Here is a 17,379-nt window from a genome sequence, read left to right on the forward strand (position 1 = left end):
TGACCCCGAGCTTCTGGTTGCCTGTCATTTTAATTCACCGCCCCATTCCCACTCAGACCTCACCGTCCTCGGGCTATTGCATTGTTCCACGGAAACCCAGCGTAAGCTCGAGGAACAGCACCTCATCTTTCGATTAGGCACTTTACAGCCTTCTGGACTCAATATCGAGTTCAACAATTTCAGATCATAACCTCGGCCCCTTTACATTTCTACATATATTTTTTATCCACACCTTTGTTTTGTGCCCTTCCCCCTTTTTTTCTCTCCCACATGGCAGCTGTCTCTCATTCTGCCAGCGCATTTCACACCTAATCTAGAGCCGTCTTTTGTCTCCACTAGTCCTATCACCATCTCGTCTGGTTTTGAATACCTCTTAATGTCTCTTCACTTCTCTTGTTCTTTCATCCCCATTTCCCAGCCCCCAAACTGGCCTTTTAATCTGTTTCATTTCCTGTGCTTTTTCAGTCCTGACGAAGGGTTTCGACCTGAAACGTTGACTCTATTTCTCTCTCCACGAATGTTGCCTGGCCTGCTGAGTTTTTCCAGCATTTTCTGTTGTTATTTTGGATTTCCAGCATCGTTACTTTCAGGACATTCTTCTAAGAAATCTTCCCCCATTCGCTGCCACGTAACCCATTCTGTGCACCCTTACCATCTCCCCCCTCCCCTTACAGTATGTAATTGGCTGACGAGTGGTGAATCATATACTGAAAGCTTCGCCCAGGGCTCAGTTGCTTCGAGCAACGTGTAGTTGCCGGCGGGAAAGGTCCCACATTTGTCCCTCAGTCTGTGCACAAATTACTTGACCTCCACTGAAGTAGCATTAGGGACGCTACAGGTGGCCTCGGGCAAGGTAGGGGGTGGAATTACACTGGGTCCCCGCTCCGCTCACTAACAAGTAACCCTACTGCTGAAAAGTGAGTCTGTGCGGATGTTGGGTGAAAAAGGATTGAGCTCAGCGTTGATGCACCCCACCCATGTTTGAAAAGTCTTCCGACACCTGCCGTCTAACATTACCCTTTGAAGAATAGACGTGTGGATGAGGTAGTGGAAGGTGATTGCACCCCACGGAACTGTATCCCAGCAAGAGCCAACCCCTTGAGAAGAGGGTTGAAAAATTTGGCCAAAAAAAACTTGAAGGAAAAGAATATATACCGAAGAATGTTTTGGGGGAGGCTAGCAGAGTTGTGACTGAATCTTTCCAGAAGCACAGCTTCCTGATACCCATAAAGTTGAAACATATAAGATCCTGAGGGGTCTTGACAGGGTGGATGTGGAGAGGATGTTTCCTCTTGTGGGAGAATCTAGAACTAGGGGTCACTGTTTAAAAATAAGGGGTCGCCCATTTAAGACAGAGATGAGGAGAAATGTTTTCTCACAGAGGGTCGTGAGTCTTTGGAACTCTCTTCCTCAGAGGGCGGTGGAAGCACAGCCTTTGAATATTTTTAAGGCAGAGGTAGATAGTTCTTTATAAGCAAGGGGTGAAAGGTTATCGGGGGTAGGCGGGAATGTGGAGTAATCAGATCAGCCATGATCTTATTGAATGGCAGAGCAGGCTCGAGGGGCCGAGTGGCCTACTCCTGCTCCTAATTCGTATGTTCGTATGTTCCCCGCTCCCCCATCCCTGCTTCCGACTGCTGCCTCTGACTGCTCCCAGAACACCTGTGTCTTTTCCCACACTGCCAACGCACCTTCTTCCCTGATTAAACCCGATCGCCGTGCTTTTGTCAGCAGCGCCCCATAGTTCTCCCTCCCCCACCCCTGCCCCCAGATCACAACAATCCTTCTCCTCGTGCTCATGGACCCTCACACTCCCCTCCTCCAATTCCCTTACACCTCATGACCTCTCATTCCCAAGCTCCAGGACCCCCTTCCCAACACTACCAACCCACGTTGACCCTGACCCACCCACTACTGCTACACACAGTTGTTACAACCTAACTCCTACCTACCCGCAACGGGTAATATACTCTGTACCTTCTTCCTCTGTAACCGAGGCTCATAAATTAATTACACACTCAACCTTTTGATTATAATCAATGATACTGATTTACTGTTTATAAGCACTAATCGTACCATTCAAGCCCAGAAATAACTCTAACAATCCAAGAAGACTCTGTAATAAAACACAATTTGATTTATTCAATCACTATAAATCAGTTGCCCTGGTACTTCATTCTGTGTTACATATCATAAAACATTGGGGTCGGTTTTAACTGCGGGTGGTTTTCAGGCGGGTGGTGGGTGAGGCCCTCACCGTTGTTATGGTTGGGCCTCAAGTCTATTGGGGGGCAGCCCATGCGGTCACAGCAGTAAAGGGCAAGCCCGCCCAATCAGAGGGCGGCATTTCCGGCAGGCCCGGCATCCATTAAAATGAGGTTGACGTAAGAAAACTACTAGGCACTTGGTCTAAGCATTAAACAAAGCTTTAATCAACTGTTTTACAACATGGAGGTCTAGTTGTGTCCTTCACTAGTTCCTGTTAAGAATGTCCTGCGCAAGCTGGGCCCGTGCCCGAGTATTTATACTCTCCCTGGACAGCGCCACCCGCAGGCCGCTCAGTATTTTTTCATAAGTCTTTCTTTCATGAATGACTGATTCATGTCAGAGGTCTCATTCAACATTCAACTCTGCGAATCTGTGCTGCTACTGGGAGGTTTCTGGAGAGCAACAGCACCTCAATTCATAGACACAGTGGTGGGGGTGCTTGTGGAACAGGTGAGGGCACACAGGCAAGTCCCATACCCCTCGGAAAGGCAGGAACGTGCCCAAGCAGACACTGCAAGCTGCCTGGAGAGAGATGGCAGACAATGTCAATGCCCGTAGCATCACCCTCAGGACGGGGTTTCAGTGACGCAAGCACTTCAATGACCTAGCCTGGGCAACAAGGTGAGAATAATGTCTTCCTATAGAAACATCAGAACAGGAATAAACCATTCAATCCTTTAAACCTGTTCCACCATTCAGTTAGATCATGGCTGAACTGTAAGCTTTCTAAACCTCTCTTAATACCTCCTTCTTTAGCTCAGTGTCAATTTTTGTCTTCTGTGAAGCACTTTAGGACATTTTTCTACATTAAAAGCTATATAAGTGCAAGTTATTATGGTAGTGTTATTTATACTGAGTACTGCTCATTTACCTGTTTAATGTTAAATAAATAAATTTGTCAATTGGTTTATAACATTAGTTAGACAGAATGTATATTCTTCGATCCTCATTGTTGAGACGATCCTATAGTGGCACGTGATATATTCCAGTAAGCACAGTGGCGAGGGTTCACTGTTCAACCCCTGGGTCTTGCTACATTTACGTTTACGGGAACGCTCGGTGATGTTGAACCCAAGGAAAATACTAGCATCAAAATCCCAAAGCATAGCAACGTGTTCTAAATCCTCTCAACAAGAACATTTCAGCTGGTTGTAGTGCTTTTGACTTCAGGCAACAAACTTAGCAGTTGAATTTCTTGTGTGGGTGAATAATTTAATCTTCCTACTCAACAGGGAAATTGTGAATGGCAACATGCAACAATTTTGCAAATTACTTTCAATCTGATCACTTTATTTTGGTGACCCTGTATGGCCAAGCAAAGCAATAATGGAATTGTGATGATATAAGAGAGTGAGAGCCAGTGATTGCCGGTGAGAGCTGGTTTGAGCCAGTGAGAGCCGGTTAGAGCAGGTTTGAGCCTGTGTGAGCCGGTTTGAACCAATTAGAGCCGGTGACAGCCGGCTTGAGACGGTCTGTGCCAGTTTCAACCGGCTTAACCCGTTTTGAACTGGTCTGAGGTGGTTCAAACCGGTTTGTGTCATTTTAAACCAGTTTGAGCTGGTTAGAAATGGTTTGAACTGACTTGAGCCTGACCGGTTTGAGCTGGTTCAAACCCGTTTGAGCTGATTTAAACCGTTTTAAACCCATTTGAGCCTTTTAGAACCGATTAGAACTAGTGACAGCCGGCTTGAGCCGGTTGGAACGCGTTTGAGCCGGTTTAAGCCTGATAATATTGCCTTGAAACGTTTCACATATAATTCTCTAAAATGAGCTGACTTACAATGGCAAACAGCAGCCAATTTCTGCGCAACAAGATCCCACAAACAGCAATGAATAATAATAAAACAGCAGCATACCAACTTAGCATAGAAAACCATATGAAGTTAAGAAATTGTTTGTGTAATATGAACACACAGGTAAAGACAGAGAGACACACAGTGTGAGAGCCAGTGATTGTGGGTAAGAGCTAGTTTGAGCCAGTGAGAGCTGGTTACAACCGTTTAGAACCAGTTTGAGCTAGTGTTAACCAGTTAGAGCCGGTTAGAACTGGTTTTAGCCAGTTTAAACTGGATTCTGTCAGTTTGGACCGGTTTGAGCCAGTTTGAACCATTTTGAGCCGGTTAGAACCGGTGGCAGCCAACTTGAGCTGGTTTGAAACAGTTTGGACCGGCTTGAGCTGGTTTGAACCAGTTTGAGCCAGTTTTAACCGGTTTGAGCGTGAGCCTAGACTGTGAACATTGGCTGACTATTCAACTGCGGATGGCATCACAGGCAAAGTTGGTCCTGTAAGATTACTGCAAGTAGGATGATTGTTAATCCTCGGCCTTGTGCAACTCTGAACTAGGTTAACGAAAAGGTGCAGCTTCCGGGCCTTGGGGTCGATCGGGTAAATTTAGCAGCACCACACTTGCAGCATTGAGTCACGGGGTTAGAGATGGGGCTGCATCAATGCAGCTCTAATTCCCCAATCTATGCTCTGTTACAGGAACTGCATCAAACTATTGAATCAGCAAAGAAGCTTCAAAAACCAGTGACTGAAGCATAAAAATTAATTTCTATATATGAAACAACAACTTGCGTTTATGTAGCACCTTTAACGTAGTAAAACGTCCCAAGGCGCTTCACAGGAGCGATTATCAAACAAAACACCAAGCCACATTAGGAGATATTAGGATTGATGAACAAAAACTTGGTCAAACAGGTACATTTTCACAGAATCACAGAAACCCCACAGTGCAGATAGAGGCCATTTCGGCCCATCGAGCCTGCACCGACACATATCCCACCCGATCCCCGTAACCCCTACACCAACACATATCCCACCCTATCCCCGTAACCCCACGTATTTAATCCCCCTAACACTAAGGGTCAATTTATCATAGCCAATCAACCTAACCCGCACATCTTTGGACTGTGGGAGGAAACCAGAGCACCCGGAGGAAACCCACGCAAACACGGGGAGAATGTGCAAACTCCACACAGACAGTCGCCCGAGGCTGAATTCGAACCCGGGTCCTTGGCGCTGTGAGGCAACAGTGCTAACCACTATTTTAAGGAGCTTCTTAACGGAGGAGAGAGAGGTAGCGAGGCAGAGAGGTTTAGGGAGGGAATTCCAGAGCTTAGGGCCCAGGCAGCTGAAGGCACGGCCGCCAATAGTGGACGTAGCAAAACTATGAACAGTAATGATAGAATTACATTAAAAATCTGTTTGCAAGATGAATATAGTAACCATGCCATCACAAGACATTTACTAAAAAAAACCTTTTGATCTTAACAATGTGCAATATTATACAAATGATTTCCCTTAAAGCTACACTGTGTCAAAAGATGCCTGCAAGGCCACCTACTTTTGGTATTCATGAAAAAATGGACAGAATTGCAGAATACTATTCCTAAAACACTGGCAAAAATCCCAGAATACCAAGGCAAATTCAGTGAGGGTACGTGCAATGATTGGAAAATCAGGAGAGCGGCGAGTTGGGGCACGCTGAAATCTTTGATTCAAGCCCCCCAAGGAGCAATTGGGAGTGTACCCAGGCTGAATTTACGCACCCGTGAATTGAAAATCAACTTTGGCTTATTCATTCGCCACAAGCCAGTAGGCTTGATTATTAAAGAATAGCAACCACTTGCATATTACAGGAAAGGCCACTGGTTTTCGGTTTTCACTGAAAAAAAACAGGTACAATTCCTGCAATACCGTAATTATCTTTTTTGCTGATTGCTTTTGCAGGTTGTGCGTTCAGCACAGGCTTCAAGAATTGCAACTCGATATTATATCAGGTATGTAAAACCAAGGACGCAGGAAGTTATCTTTTTAACTTTGTGTTTATCCATTTTAATTTTCTGTCGTTCAGGAGCCATTCTCCTCCCTAATTTTATAATAATCCCAAAAATAGGATTGTGCTGGAGCCTTCATCGGAGCTCAGAGGGTGCACCGCACTGAACTTTCCAACAGGACTTCTTCCTCTAACTTGAATAGGCTATTGGGACATGAAAAAGCTTGCCTGGAGCGCTTGGCCTATGGCACACTTTGCTGTGGGAGTAGAAAGTCCACAGGGACAGCAGCTCTTAAAGGGCTGCAACTCACCATTAAAGGAGAGATTGTTGGGGGTGCCGGCAAAGTTGACTAATTGCTCACAATTGATAGAGGGAAACTGTTCAACATTGGCAGATGGGTCATAAGAAATAGGAGCAGGAGTAGACCATTTGGCCCTTCGAGCCTGCTCCGAGAACAAGAGGACACAGATTTAAGGTGATTGGCAAAAGAACCAAAGGCAATGTAAGAAAAAACTTTTTTACTTAGTGAGTGGTTAAGATCTGGAATGCACTGCCTGAAAGGGTGGTGGAGCAGATTCAATCATGGCTTTCAAAAGGGAGTTGGATAAGTATCTGAAGGAAAGAAATTTGAAAGGCAACGGGGAAAGGGCGGGGGAGTGGGACTAGCTGAAGTGCTCTTGCAGAGAGGCAGCACGGGCTCGACGGGCCGAATGGCCTTCTTCCGTGCTGTAACCATTCTATGATTCTAATGGTACAGCAGAGATGTGGGCAGCACTGCTACTTTTGATGCTGGGGGTCCAGACATGCGCAATAGAATTGAAAAGCAGAGAAGTTGGCCGCGATTTCTCCAACCTTGCTTATGGAGGGAGTCACAGCACGCAGGGAGGTTCTCTTCCCTTCCCAAGGGCGGAAGAGACCTCCCCAGGAGACCAATGCAGCCTGGTTGCACATTGCACAGGAGGGCACAAGCAGGGATGTAGTCAGGAGGACCAGGCTGCAGTGGCGCAAACCTTTCAATGATCTCAGTAAATCACGAAACGTTACTGCCAAGCCACACTCAACCTCATCCTGCTGTGCCAGTCATCACATCCCCAGCACTCTGCCTTCCCTACCATACTCCTGCACATCCTTACTCAAACCAACTTAGCTAGCACCTCCATCCATCCCTCTTGATCTACATTATCACTTCCCCATCTCACAAACCACCCCTCACACTCACCCTCATCCTAGTCCAATCATACCAACTAACAACACACACTTGTGTGTTTTAGCCAACGTTCATGTAAAGTTTCTGTTAATGTGCTGTCAAACATTGAAATCTTTATTTTCAACACTTTGCGTTCTTGGACAGATTTGTGTGCATCTTTGGAAGTGGCTTAGTGAATTGTAGTAAATGATGAGACATAACGGTACTCCCTGCAATGAGTGTGAAAGGAATGGCTTGGGCATTGTAGGGATGCTTTATGGTGTTGGTGTGGGGTGGTGCCAACCTGGCGCATCATGTGGCAGCCAGGATGTACAGTGTCAAGTTAAGTAAATCTGGCCATGGTGAGGCCATCCCTGGCCTCCCGGGCAGCAATGTGCTGGTGTCCTGTGCAGCATCAGTTGATTGCGGAGAAGGTTGGTGGTGTTGTTGTTGCTGCTGCTGGCGAGACTGATACTGCTGTTGTTGGGGCTGAGCGTGGTGAGATTCTGAGGACCAAGGTGAGATAGTTTCAAGGGCACCGATGTTGATGTAATAGATGGCAGGTGAAGTTGAGATGACAGAAGCGATCTGTGAGAGAGGTTGTTCCAATGAGATGACACTTGATGGAGAGTTTACTCAAAACACTTGCAACCTGCATAAAGCTCTGCATAAAAATCTGTCTTCCAAATGCAGTAAACAATAGCTTCTGAGCTTGGAATGTGAAAAGCTGTGAGATGGGGGCTTTTATAGCATATTTGCAGCTATCAAGTAAAGAGATCATTTCATGGTAACACAACTCCCGACCTCCTTACCCGATGTGATCCCCAAGCTGCGGGAACCCCGTGGGTGACTTCGTAAAATTTAAAGGTGAGCTCAAAATACTTTTTAAGTGGCTCTTAACAAGGTCATAATGACCTAAATTGCCTCCCCCACCACTGCGTGTCGGGTTGTTCAGCATTGACAGACCCGACATCTAGGAAAGTCTCGTGGTGGTGGCTTGACGGCGGGTTCCCGACCCGCTGTCAAAAACATTTTTTTCCCCCACCTGACTCGCCCGCTGACCCCCCGAAAAATTCCCCCTGTTATGTTAAACTTGTATAGAATCTTGGTTAGACCACACTTGGAGTACTGTGAACAGTTCTGGTATCCATATTGCAAAAAGGATATTGTGTCACTGGAGAAGGTGCAAAAAAGATGTACAAGGTTGATACCATAACTGAGAGATTATAACTATCAGGAAAGACTGAACAGGCTGGTGTTATGTTCATATATAAATAGACATTCTTATTATGAACAGCTAGCTTGAGCTAGTCACTTTATTCAGCCATGTGGACTTGTACAGCATCCATCTTGACTACTGCCTTCTGGGTAGCCTGGTGCATCGTGGGTAGCCCACTCTTATATACATACAGCTCCACCTAGTGTACCATCCTAGGATGACATGTTACTGATCATTACAGCTGGGGGCTCTTTTCTCTAGGGGTGGGCTAATAGAGCTCTTTAAAATTATGAAAGGCTTTGATAAGGTAGATGTAGAGAAGATATTGCTCCTTGTGGAGGAGACCAAAACTGGGGGCCATAAATACAAGATAGTCACTAATAAATCCAATAATGAATTCAGGGGAAACGTCTTTACCCACAGAGTAGTAAGAATGTGGAACTTGCTACCACAGGAAGTAGTTGAGGCGATTAGCATAGATGCATTTAAGGAGAAGCTAGTTAAGTATATGAGGGAGAAAGGAATAGAAGGATATGTTGATAGGGTTAGATGACATTGCTCACTTAAGCTTGTTTAAAATCATTTAAAACGTTTAAATGAGGGCCCATGCATGCCAATAGTGCAGCCAGATTTTTGGCCCCACAATTAGGCACACAAAGTCCTGACTAGCAGCGTGCCTGCTCCTAGCAAAGCACTGCAGCATCAGGACAGTCTCAGAAACTCAGGGCCGTGGTTTAGAGCCACTGCTGTAGCATGGGCTTGCTGAATGTACAGTTCCATTTTGTATTTGTTCATTTTGGAAATTCCCAGCACAGGCCTTTCCCACAATCTTACACCTGCAGGATGTGTGATGTCAGTGGGTGCAGATGACAGATGCTGCAACATAAGCAAATGCATGTTTCTGGTGTCGTGGCCAGTATCAAGTTACTTTGCTTTGTGGTGACAGGTTGGGTTACAGACTCTTAGAAGCGACTATCGGTAGCATCGTTTTAGTGGGCCACTTTCACTTGTGCAGTCTCTTTTTTTCTTTGCAGTTTTGTTAAATAATTTATATCGGGCTGGGCTTGCTGATATTTTTAATACTGTGTTCCTAATCGGGTTGTGGGTTATTCTCACGAGTCAACCTATGAGGACACCAAGGATAGGAAGTTAATCAGTGGCTTCCTAATAGGGAATTGAGGTGAAACTTCTTCACCCAGAGAGTGGTGAGAATGTGGAACGCGCTACCACAGGGAGTGGTTGAGGCGACTAGCATAGATGCATTCAAGGAGAAGCTAGAGGGAGAAAGAAATAGAAATATATGTTGATGGGGTTAAATGAAGAGGGTGGGAGGAGGCTCATGTGGAGCATAAACACTGGCTGGGCTGAATGGCCTGTTTCTGTGCTGTAAAGTCTATGTAATTCTATGTAATGTTAGCAAATAGCCAAGTAAGATTTAAGCATGTTTCAGGGGTTAGTTTTATGTTCGCGCCAATGTTCCTTTTAAGCTGTGTGGCCGCGCAGCATTCTTGAGCTCCTGCGCAGCCGGTGAGCCAGCTTTTAAATTGGAAAAAACCGTGCATGCACGGAATTCTGGATGGGCCACGCAGCCCGTTAAACTGGCCAGCTGCCGCTTTGCGCCCATTTCAGGTGGGTATCTATCCGGCGGCACGCAGATGAGGCCTAGCAATTAAAATCGCCCAGGCTTCACGTTGCCAAGGCCAGGGGAGGTAGGTTTTAAGGAGCATCATATAGGAGGAAAGAGAGTTATAGAGACCGAGAGGTTTAGGGATGGAATTCCAGAGCTTAGTGCCTAGCCAGCTGAAGGTACGGTTGCCAAAGGCACGGCCGCCAATGGTGGTGCGATTAAAATCGGGATGCGCAAGAGGCCAGAATCAGAGGAGCGTAGAGATCTCGGAGGATTGCAGAGCTGGAGGAGGTTACAGGAGGCAGTCACACCCTTTAGGTTAAGTAGTACTTTAGAGTTCGTCAGTGGTCAGGGACAGGAGGGTGTGACTGCATCAGGCAGGTATGGGGACCCAGGATGTAGTGATGGAGGAGCCTCGGCTGTTGACCTTGTCCAACAGATATGAGGTACTTGCTACCTGTATGGATGAGGAAAAGGACTGCAGGGAGGATGGGCAAACTGACCACGGCACCGTGGTACAGGGGGCCATCCAAGCGGGGGGAGAAGGAAGGAATGTTGTAATGGTAGGGGACAGTTTAGTCAGGGGGATACTGTTCTCTGCAGCCGCGAAAGAGAGTCCCGAAGGCTGTGTTGCCTGCCTGATGCCAGGGTTAAGGCTATCTCCTCGCGGCTGGAGAAGAACTTGGAGTGGGAGGGGAAGGACCCAGTTGTCATGGTCCATGTAGGAACCAATGACATAGGTAGAACTAAGAATGAGGTTCTGTTGAAGGAGTTTGAGGAGCTAGGGTCAAAAGTAAAAAGCAGAACCTCAAAGGTAATAATCTCTGGATTACTACCAGAGCCATGCGCAAATTGGCATAGGGTCAAGCAGATCAGAGAGTTAAATGCATGGTGTGGGAAGAAGGGGTTTCAATTTACGGGGCACTGGCACCAGTACTGGGGAAAGAGGGAGCTGTTCCGTCGAGATGGGCTCCACTTAAACCTGACTGGGACTAGCGTCCTGGCAAATCGAATAAATAGGGCTTTAAACTAAAAAAGTGGGGGAGGGGTCAGGTGAGGGGAAAGTTAGAAATCTAAAGAGAAAGGTCAAGGCAATAGAGCAGTGTAGCAATTTGGGTAAAAATAAACAGAGTGTACCAAGAACACAGCGAGTTTAACGGTAGCAGTGCAGCAGAGAATAAGGTCAAAACAGGGAATAATGGTAACAAATTAAAATTAAAGGCTCTTTATCTAAACGCACAAAGCATTCGTAATAATGTCATTTAGGGAAGGAAATCTGCCGTCCTGACCTGGTCTGGCCTATATGTGACTCCAGACCCACAGCAATGTGGTTGACTCTTAACTGCCCTCTGAAATGGCCTAGAAAGCCACTCAGTTGTAACTAACCGCTACGAAACCGGACGGACCACCCGGCATCGACCTCGGCACCGGCTACGGACACGGCAACCGCACACCCAGCCCAGTCGACCCTGCAAAGTTCTCCTCACCAACATCTGGGGACTTGTACCAAAATTGGGCGAGCTGTCCCACAGACTAGTCAAGCAACAGCCTGACCTAGTCATACTCACAGAATCATACCTTTCAGCCAATGTCCCAAACAGCAGCACCTCCCAAACCCGCAATCTCTTCCACCTAGAAGGACATGGGCAGCAGGTGTATGGGAACACCACCACCTCCAAGTTCCCCTCCAAGTCACACACCATCCTGACTTAGAAGTATATTGCCGATCCTTCATCGTTGCTGGGTCAAAATCCTGGAACTCCCTACCTAACAGCACTGTGGGAGTACCTTCACCTCATGGACTGCAGTGGTTCAAGAAAGCGGATCACCACCACACTTTCTCAAGGGCAATTAGGGATGGGCAATAAATGCTGGCCTTACCAGCGATGCCCAATTCCCATGAACAAATTTTAAAAAAAACTAGTGGCATATAAATAGAGATAAATGGGTTTGATCTAATAGCCATTACAGAGACATGGTTGCAAGGTGACCAAGGTTGGGAACTAAATGCTCCAGTGTAGTTGATGTTTCGAAAAGACAGGCAGAATGGAAAAGGAGGGGGGTAGCCCTGATCATAAAGGATGACATAAGGGCAGTAGAGAGAAAAGATCTCGGCTCTGAAGATCAAGAAGTAGAATTAGTATGGGTGAAGATAAAGAATAACAAGTGGCAGAAAACACTGGTGGGAGTAATTTATAGGCCCCCTAACAGTAGCTATACCGTTGGACAGCATATTAATCAAGAAATAGTAGGAGCTTGTAACAAAGGTAATGCAATCATCGTGGGGCCTTTAACATAGAAAGATAGAAGCAGGAGTAGGCCATTCGGCCCCTTGAGCCTGTTCCGCCATTTAATGAGATCATGGCTGATCATCCAAATTCAGTACCCTGTCCCTGCCTTCTCCCCATATCCCTTGATCCCTTTAGCCTTAAGAAATATATCTAACTCCTTCTTGAATATATTTAATGAATTGGCCTCAACTGCCTTGTCTGGTAGAGAATTCCACAGGTTCACCACTCTCTGGGTGAAGAAATTCCTCCTCATCACTGTCCTAAATGGCTTTCCCCTTATCCTTAGACTGTGACCCCTGGTTCTGGACTGCCCCGCCATCGGGAACATCCTTCCTGCATCTAGTTTGTCTAGTCACACACAGAAACACACACAGAAACCCCACAGTGCAGATAGAGGCCATTTCGGCCCATCGAGCCTGCACCGACACATATCCCACCCTATCCCTGTACCCCCACGTATTTAATCCCCCTAACACTAAGGGTCAATTTATCATAGCCAATCAACCTAACCCGCACATCTTTGGACTGTGGGAGGAAACCGGAGCACCCGGAGAAAACCCACGCAAACACGGGGAGAATGTGCAAACTCCACACAGACAGTCGCCCGAGGCCGGATTCGAACCCGGGTCTCTGGCGCTGTGAGGCAACAGTGCTAACCACTATGCCACCGTGCTGTTAGAATTTTATAAGTTTCAATGAGATCCCCTCTCATTCTTCTAAACTCTAGCAAATATAAGCCTAATCGATCCAATCTCTCCTCATACATCATTCCTGCCATCCCAGGTATCAGTCTGGTGAATCTTTGCTGCACTCTCTCCATGGCAAGAACAACCTTCCTCAGATAAGGTGACCAAAACTGCACACAACACTCAAGGTGTGGTGTCACCAAGGCCCTGTACAACTGCAGCAAGACATCCTTGCTCCTGTACTCGAATCCTCTCGCTATGAAGGCCAACATACCATTTGCCTTCTTAACCGCCTGCTGCACCTGGATGCTTACCTTCAGCGACTGGTGCACAAGGACACCCAGGTCTCGTTGCACTTCCCCTTTTTCCAATCTATTGCCGTTCAGATAATCTGTCTTCCTGTTTTTGCCACCGAAGTGGATAACCTCGCATTTATCCACATTATACTGCATTTGCCATGCATCTGCCCAATCTCCCAATCTGTCCAAATCATACTGGAGTTTCTCTGCATCCTCCTGAGAGCACACACGCCCACCCAGCTTTGTGTCGTCTGCAAACTTGGAGATATTACATCTAGTTCCCTCGTCTAGATCATTTATATATATTGTGAATAGGTGGGGTCCTAGCACCAATCCCTGCGGTACCCCACTAGTCACTGCCTGCCACTCGGAAAAAGACCCGTTTATTCCAACTCTTTGCTTCCTGTCTGCCAACCAGTTCTCTATCCAAGACAGTACCTTACCCCCAATCCCGTGTGCTTTAACTTTGCAAGCTAATCTTTTATGCGGGACCTTAGCGAAAGCCTTCTGAAAGTCCAAATACACCACATCCACTGGTTCTCCCTTATCTATTCTACCAGTTACATCCTCAAAAATTCCAGTAGATTAGTCAAGCATGATTTACCTTTTGTAAATCCATGTTGACTTTACCCGATCCTGTCACTGTTTTCCAATTGCTCTGCTATTATATCTTTTATAATGGACTCTAGCATTTTCCCCACTACCGATGTCAGGCTTACCGGTCTATAATTCCCCATTTTCTCTCTACCACCCTTTTTAAATAGTGGGGTTACATTAGCTATCCTCCAATCCATGGAACTGTTCCAGAGTCTATAGAGTTCTGGAAGATGACCAGCAATGTATCTACTATTTGTAGGGCCACTTCCTTAAATACCCTAGGATGTAGATTATCAGGCCCTGGGGATTTATTGGCCTTCAATCCCATCAATTTCCCTAACACCATTTCCCTACAAATACTGATTTCATTCAATTCCTCCCTCTCATTTGACCCTATGTTCCCCGACATCTCTGGGAGATTATTTGTGTCCTCCTTTGATACTACTTCTGCAGCTGTCAGCTTTTCACAAACATCAGAGCAGACTCAAAACACGCCAGGTTGAGCTGGTGTGTTCCCTGAACAGCGGGTAACCTGTGGGAAGAAGGTAAAATTAGAAGTAAGCCTCAAAATACTCGTAAATTGGCTCTTAACAAGCCATTAAAGTAGCTGATTGTATCACCCGCTGCTTGGTGTCGGGTCAGTTCTCTGCTGACAGACCCGACACGTGGAAGACTCGCATGGAGGCAGGTTGATAGCGGGTTTCCTCCCCGCTGTCAATCTTTGCTATTTTGACAGCGGACCCGCCCCCTCAGCGCTATTAAATTAGCGACTAAAGAGTCTGCAAAGGGATATAGATAGACTGAGTGAGTGGGCAGTAAGGTGGCAGATGGAGTATAATGTAGGGAAATGTGAGGTTATTCACTTTGGTAGGAAGAATAGAAAAACAGAATATTTTTTAAATGGTGAGAAACTTTCAAATGTTGCTGTTCAGAGAGATTTGGGTGTCCTCGTGCAAGAAACACTGAAAGCTAGCATGCAGGTACAGCAAGCAATAAGGAAGGCAAATGGCATTTATTGCAAGGGGGTTGGAGTATAAGAGTAAGGAAGTCTTGTTACAATTGTACAGGGCCTTGGTGAGACCACACCTGGAGTCCTGTGTACAGTTTTGGTCTCATTATCTAAGGAAGAATATACTTGCCTTGGAGGTGGTTCGATGAAGGTTCACTAGATTGATTCCTGGGATGAGAGGGTTGTCCTATGATGAAGGATTGTGTAGAGTGGGCCTATACTCTCTGTAGTTTAGAAGAATGAGAGGTGATCTCATTGAAACATGCAAGATTTTGAAGTGGATTGACAGGGTAGATGGTGAGAGGTTGTTTCTCCTGGCTGGAGTGTCTAGAATTAGGGGACATAGGGCTCGATTTTCCAAGCCCCGAGGAGGTTGGAGTGGTGGGAAAATTGCAGAATCGGGGGGCAGGAACCCATCCCGCCCCCAACCCGACTCCGTGCCAATGTCCCAGGAGGCGGGTACCCGACCTGTGCTGGGAGCCGCCTCCCCGAGGCGGGAAGGGGATTAGTGCCAATTAACTGCCTGTTAACAGGTAGTTAACAAGCAGTTTTTTGCCTAATCTCTATTTTTAGCCCTGAAGTGTGGGCTGTCCGACGGCTCCGAACCACGCCAAGTTAGCGAGGCGGACCGTCGGTCTGCAGGGTTTGGAGGGGTCGAGATGTCCGTTGTGCAGGTGAGTGATGGGTGCATGTGTGCAGAGGTAAGTGTGTGAGGTGAGTGTAAAGTGTTTTAATAAGTTTTACTTACCTTTACTTTCTCCTGCAGGCTTCCTTCCTTCAGTTCTTGGGAGCCCCTCAGCTCACCGGCACAGAAAGCAGAATGGCCGCTGAACTGTCAAAAGCTGCAGCCTCTGCTTTCTGGTCTGGAGAGATCTCTAACTGAGTCTGAGTAGAAGGACTCAAGTTAGAAGACAGATTGTCAGCATTTGACAGCTTCACAGAGCTGTCAAACGCTGATTCTTCATCTGTCAAAAGCTCTTGACAGATGAAATGTCAATCGCTGACGTCACCAGTAACCAGGTGTCCCTTAATTGGCCTGCTGAGCCCGCTGGGCAGGCTTAACAAGGTCAATCAAGGGAAAATAACGTGGGTTGGCCACAAGTCGATGGAGGCGGGGCTACAACCCAAAAAGTGGGAGTCCCGCCTCCAAAAGCTCCCCATTGACAAAATCGAGCCCTGAGTCTCAGGTTAAGGGGTAGGCAATTTAAGACCAAGATGAGGAAGAATTTCTTCAGTCAGAGGGTTGTGAATCTTTGGAAGTCTCTGCCCCAGAGGGCTGTGCATGCTGAGTATATTCATGGCTGAGATGGCTAGATTTTTGAACTCTAGGGGAATCAAGGGATACGGGGATCGGGGGGGAAAGTGGAGTTGAGGCTGATGGTCAGCCGTGATCTTATTGAATGGCAGAGCAGTCTTGAGGGGCCATATAGCCTACTCCTGCTCCTGCTCCTATTTCTTATGTTTTTATGTTCTAGGAGCCAACGTACTCCCTCAGTACAGTAAACTCTTGTTTAAACGGCACTTAATCATCCGGAATACTTTAATAACCGGCAAAATAGATAACCGGTAATCTTGCCAGATCCATCCAGCACTCATTTTGCCGAGTCCGAGTCTCCCGCGGTGGCCGATTGATGGGCCTTCAATAACCACAAAACTAGAAGTTATAGACTTAAGCAAGTTGGCTTTTAATCACTAAGATTAGAGCTAACATCTCAACCCGCCGACTGGTTCACAGGAATGAGTCATACAGATTCTGGGATCTTTATGTAAGAGAAGTCAGGGGCGGAGCCAAGAGCCAAGACCTGGAACCTCCCAGGTTAGTCGGGAAAGAGGAAGTGAAACTATACACAGTGGGGGAGGGTAATATACATGAGTGCAAAACGAATACAGGATCAAGACAAACAGATTTCATTACACCGAGTTAGTCAGTGGTTTTTATTTTTGTTTGTGTTAAAAATGGCCTACCTCTCTGTTATCCAGAATTTTTCATCAACCGGCACCATCCTGGTCCTGTAGGTGCCGGATAAGAAAGAGTTTACTGTACTGCACTACAGTGTCAGCCTAGATGTAGTGTTCAGGTCTCTGGAGTGGGACTATGAACCTACAACCTTTTGACTCAGAGGCGAGAGTGCTACCAACTGAGCCATGGCTGATATTTAGCAATAAAAATTCATGATGTGAGGCACTACATGACCAAAAGTGATGCAATTTAATAAGTTCAGCAAATTAAAAATAGTGATTATCAGTAATTAACAGACAAAAGCAAGACAGTAAAAGTAACCAGTGTTGTTTTCAGAGCTTTATTAGGATCACATGTTGCTCACGATTTTAATTGCTTTTCCCCCCCATGAACCATGGGCGGGGGGGGGGAAAGCAGTTCTCCTGTGCTAACATAAAACTAACCCCTGAAACAACCC

The 17,379-nt window shown here is 46.4% G+C and overlaps 1 protein-coding gene across 3 annotated transcripts in view; it reads left to right on the forward strand.

Moving 5' to 3' along the window:
- hemk1 (HemK methyltransferase family member 1) overlaps positions 1 to 17,379 on the forward strand; it is a 151,209-nt gene that overhangs the window by 100,545 nt on the left and 33,285 nt on the right. For all 3 annotated transcript variants that reach the window (XM_086002048.1, XM_086002046.1, XM_086002047.1), the window contains exon 7: positions 6,002 to 6,051. In XM_086002048.1, coding sequence (XP_085858174.1) covers positions 6,002 to 6,051 — 50 coding nt within the window. The remainder of the gene's footprint in view (positions 1 to 6,001; positions 6,052 to 17,379) is intronic.

Source organism: Somniosus microcephalus, chromosome 11 (genome assembly GCF_052327205.1).
Source record: "Somniosus microcephalus isolate GS21.2 chromosome 11, FLI_Smic_1.0, whole genome shotgun sequence".
NCBI classification, from domain to species: Eukaryota; Metazoa; Chordata; class Chondrichthyes; order Squaliformes; family Somniosidae; genus Somniosus; species Somniosus microcephalus.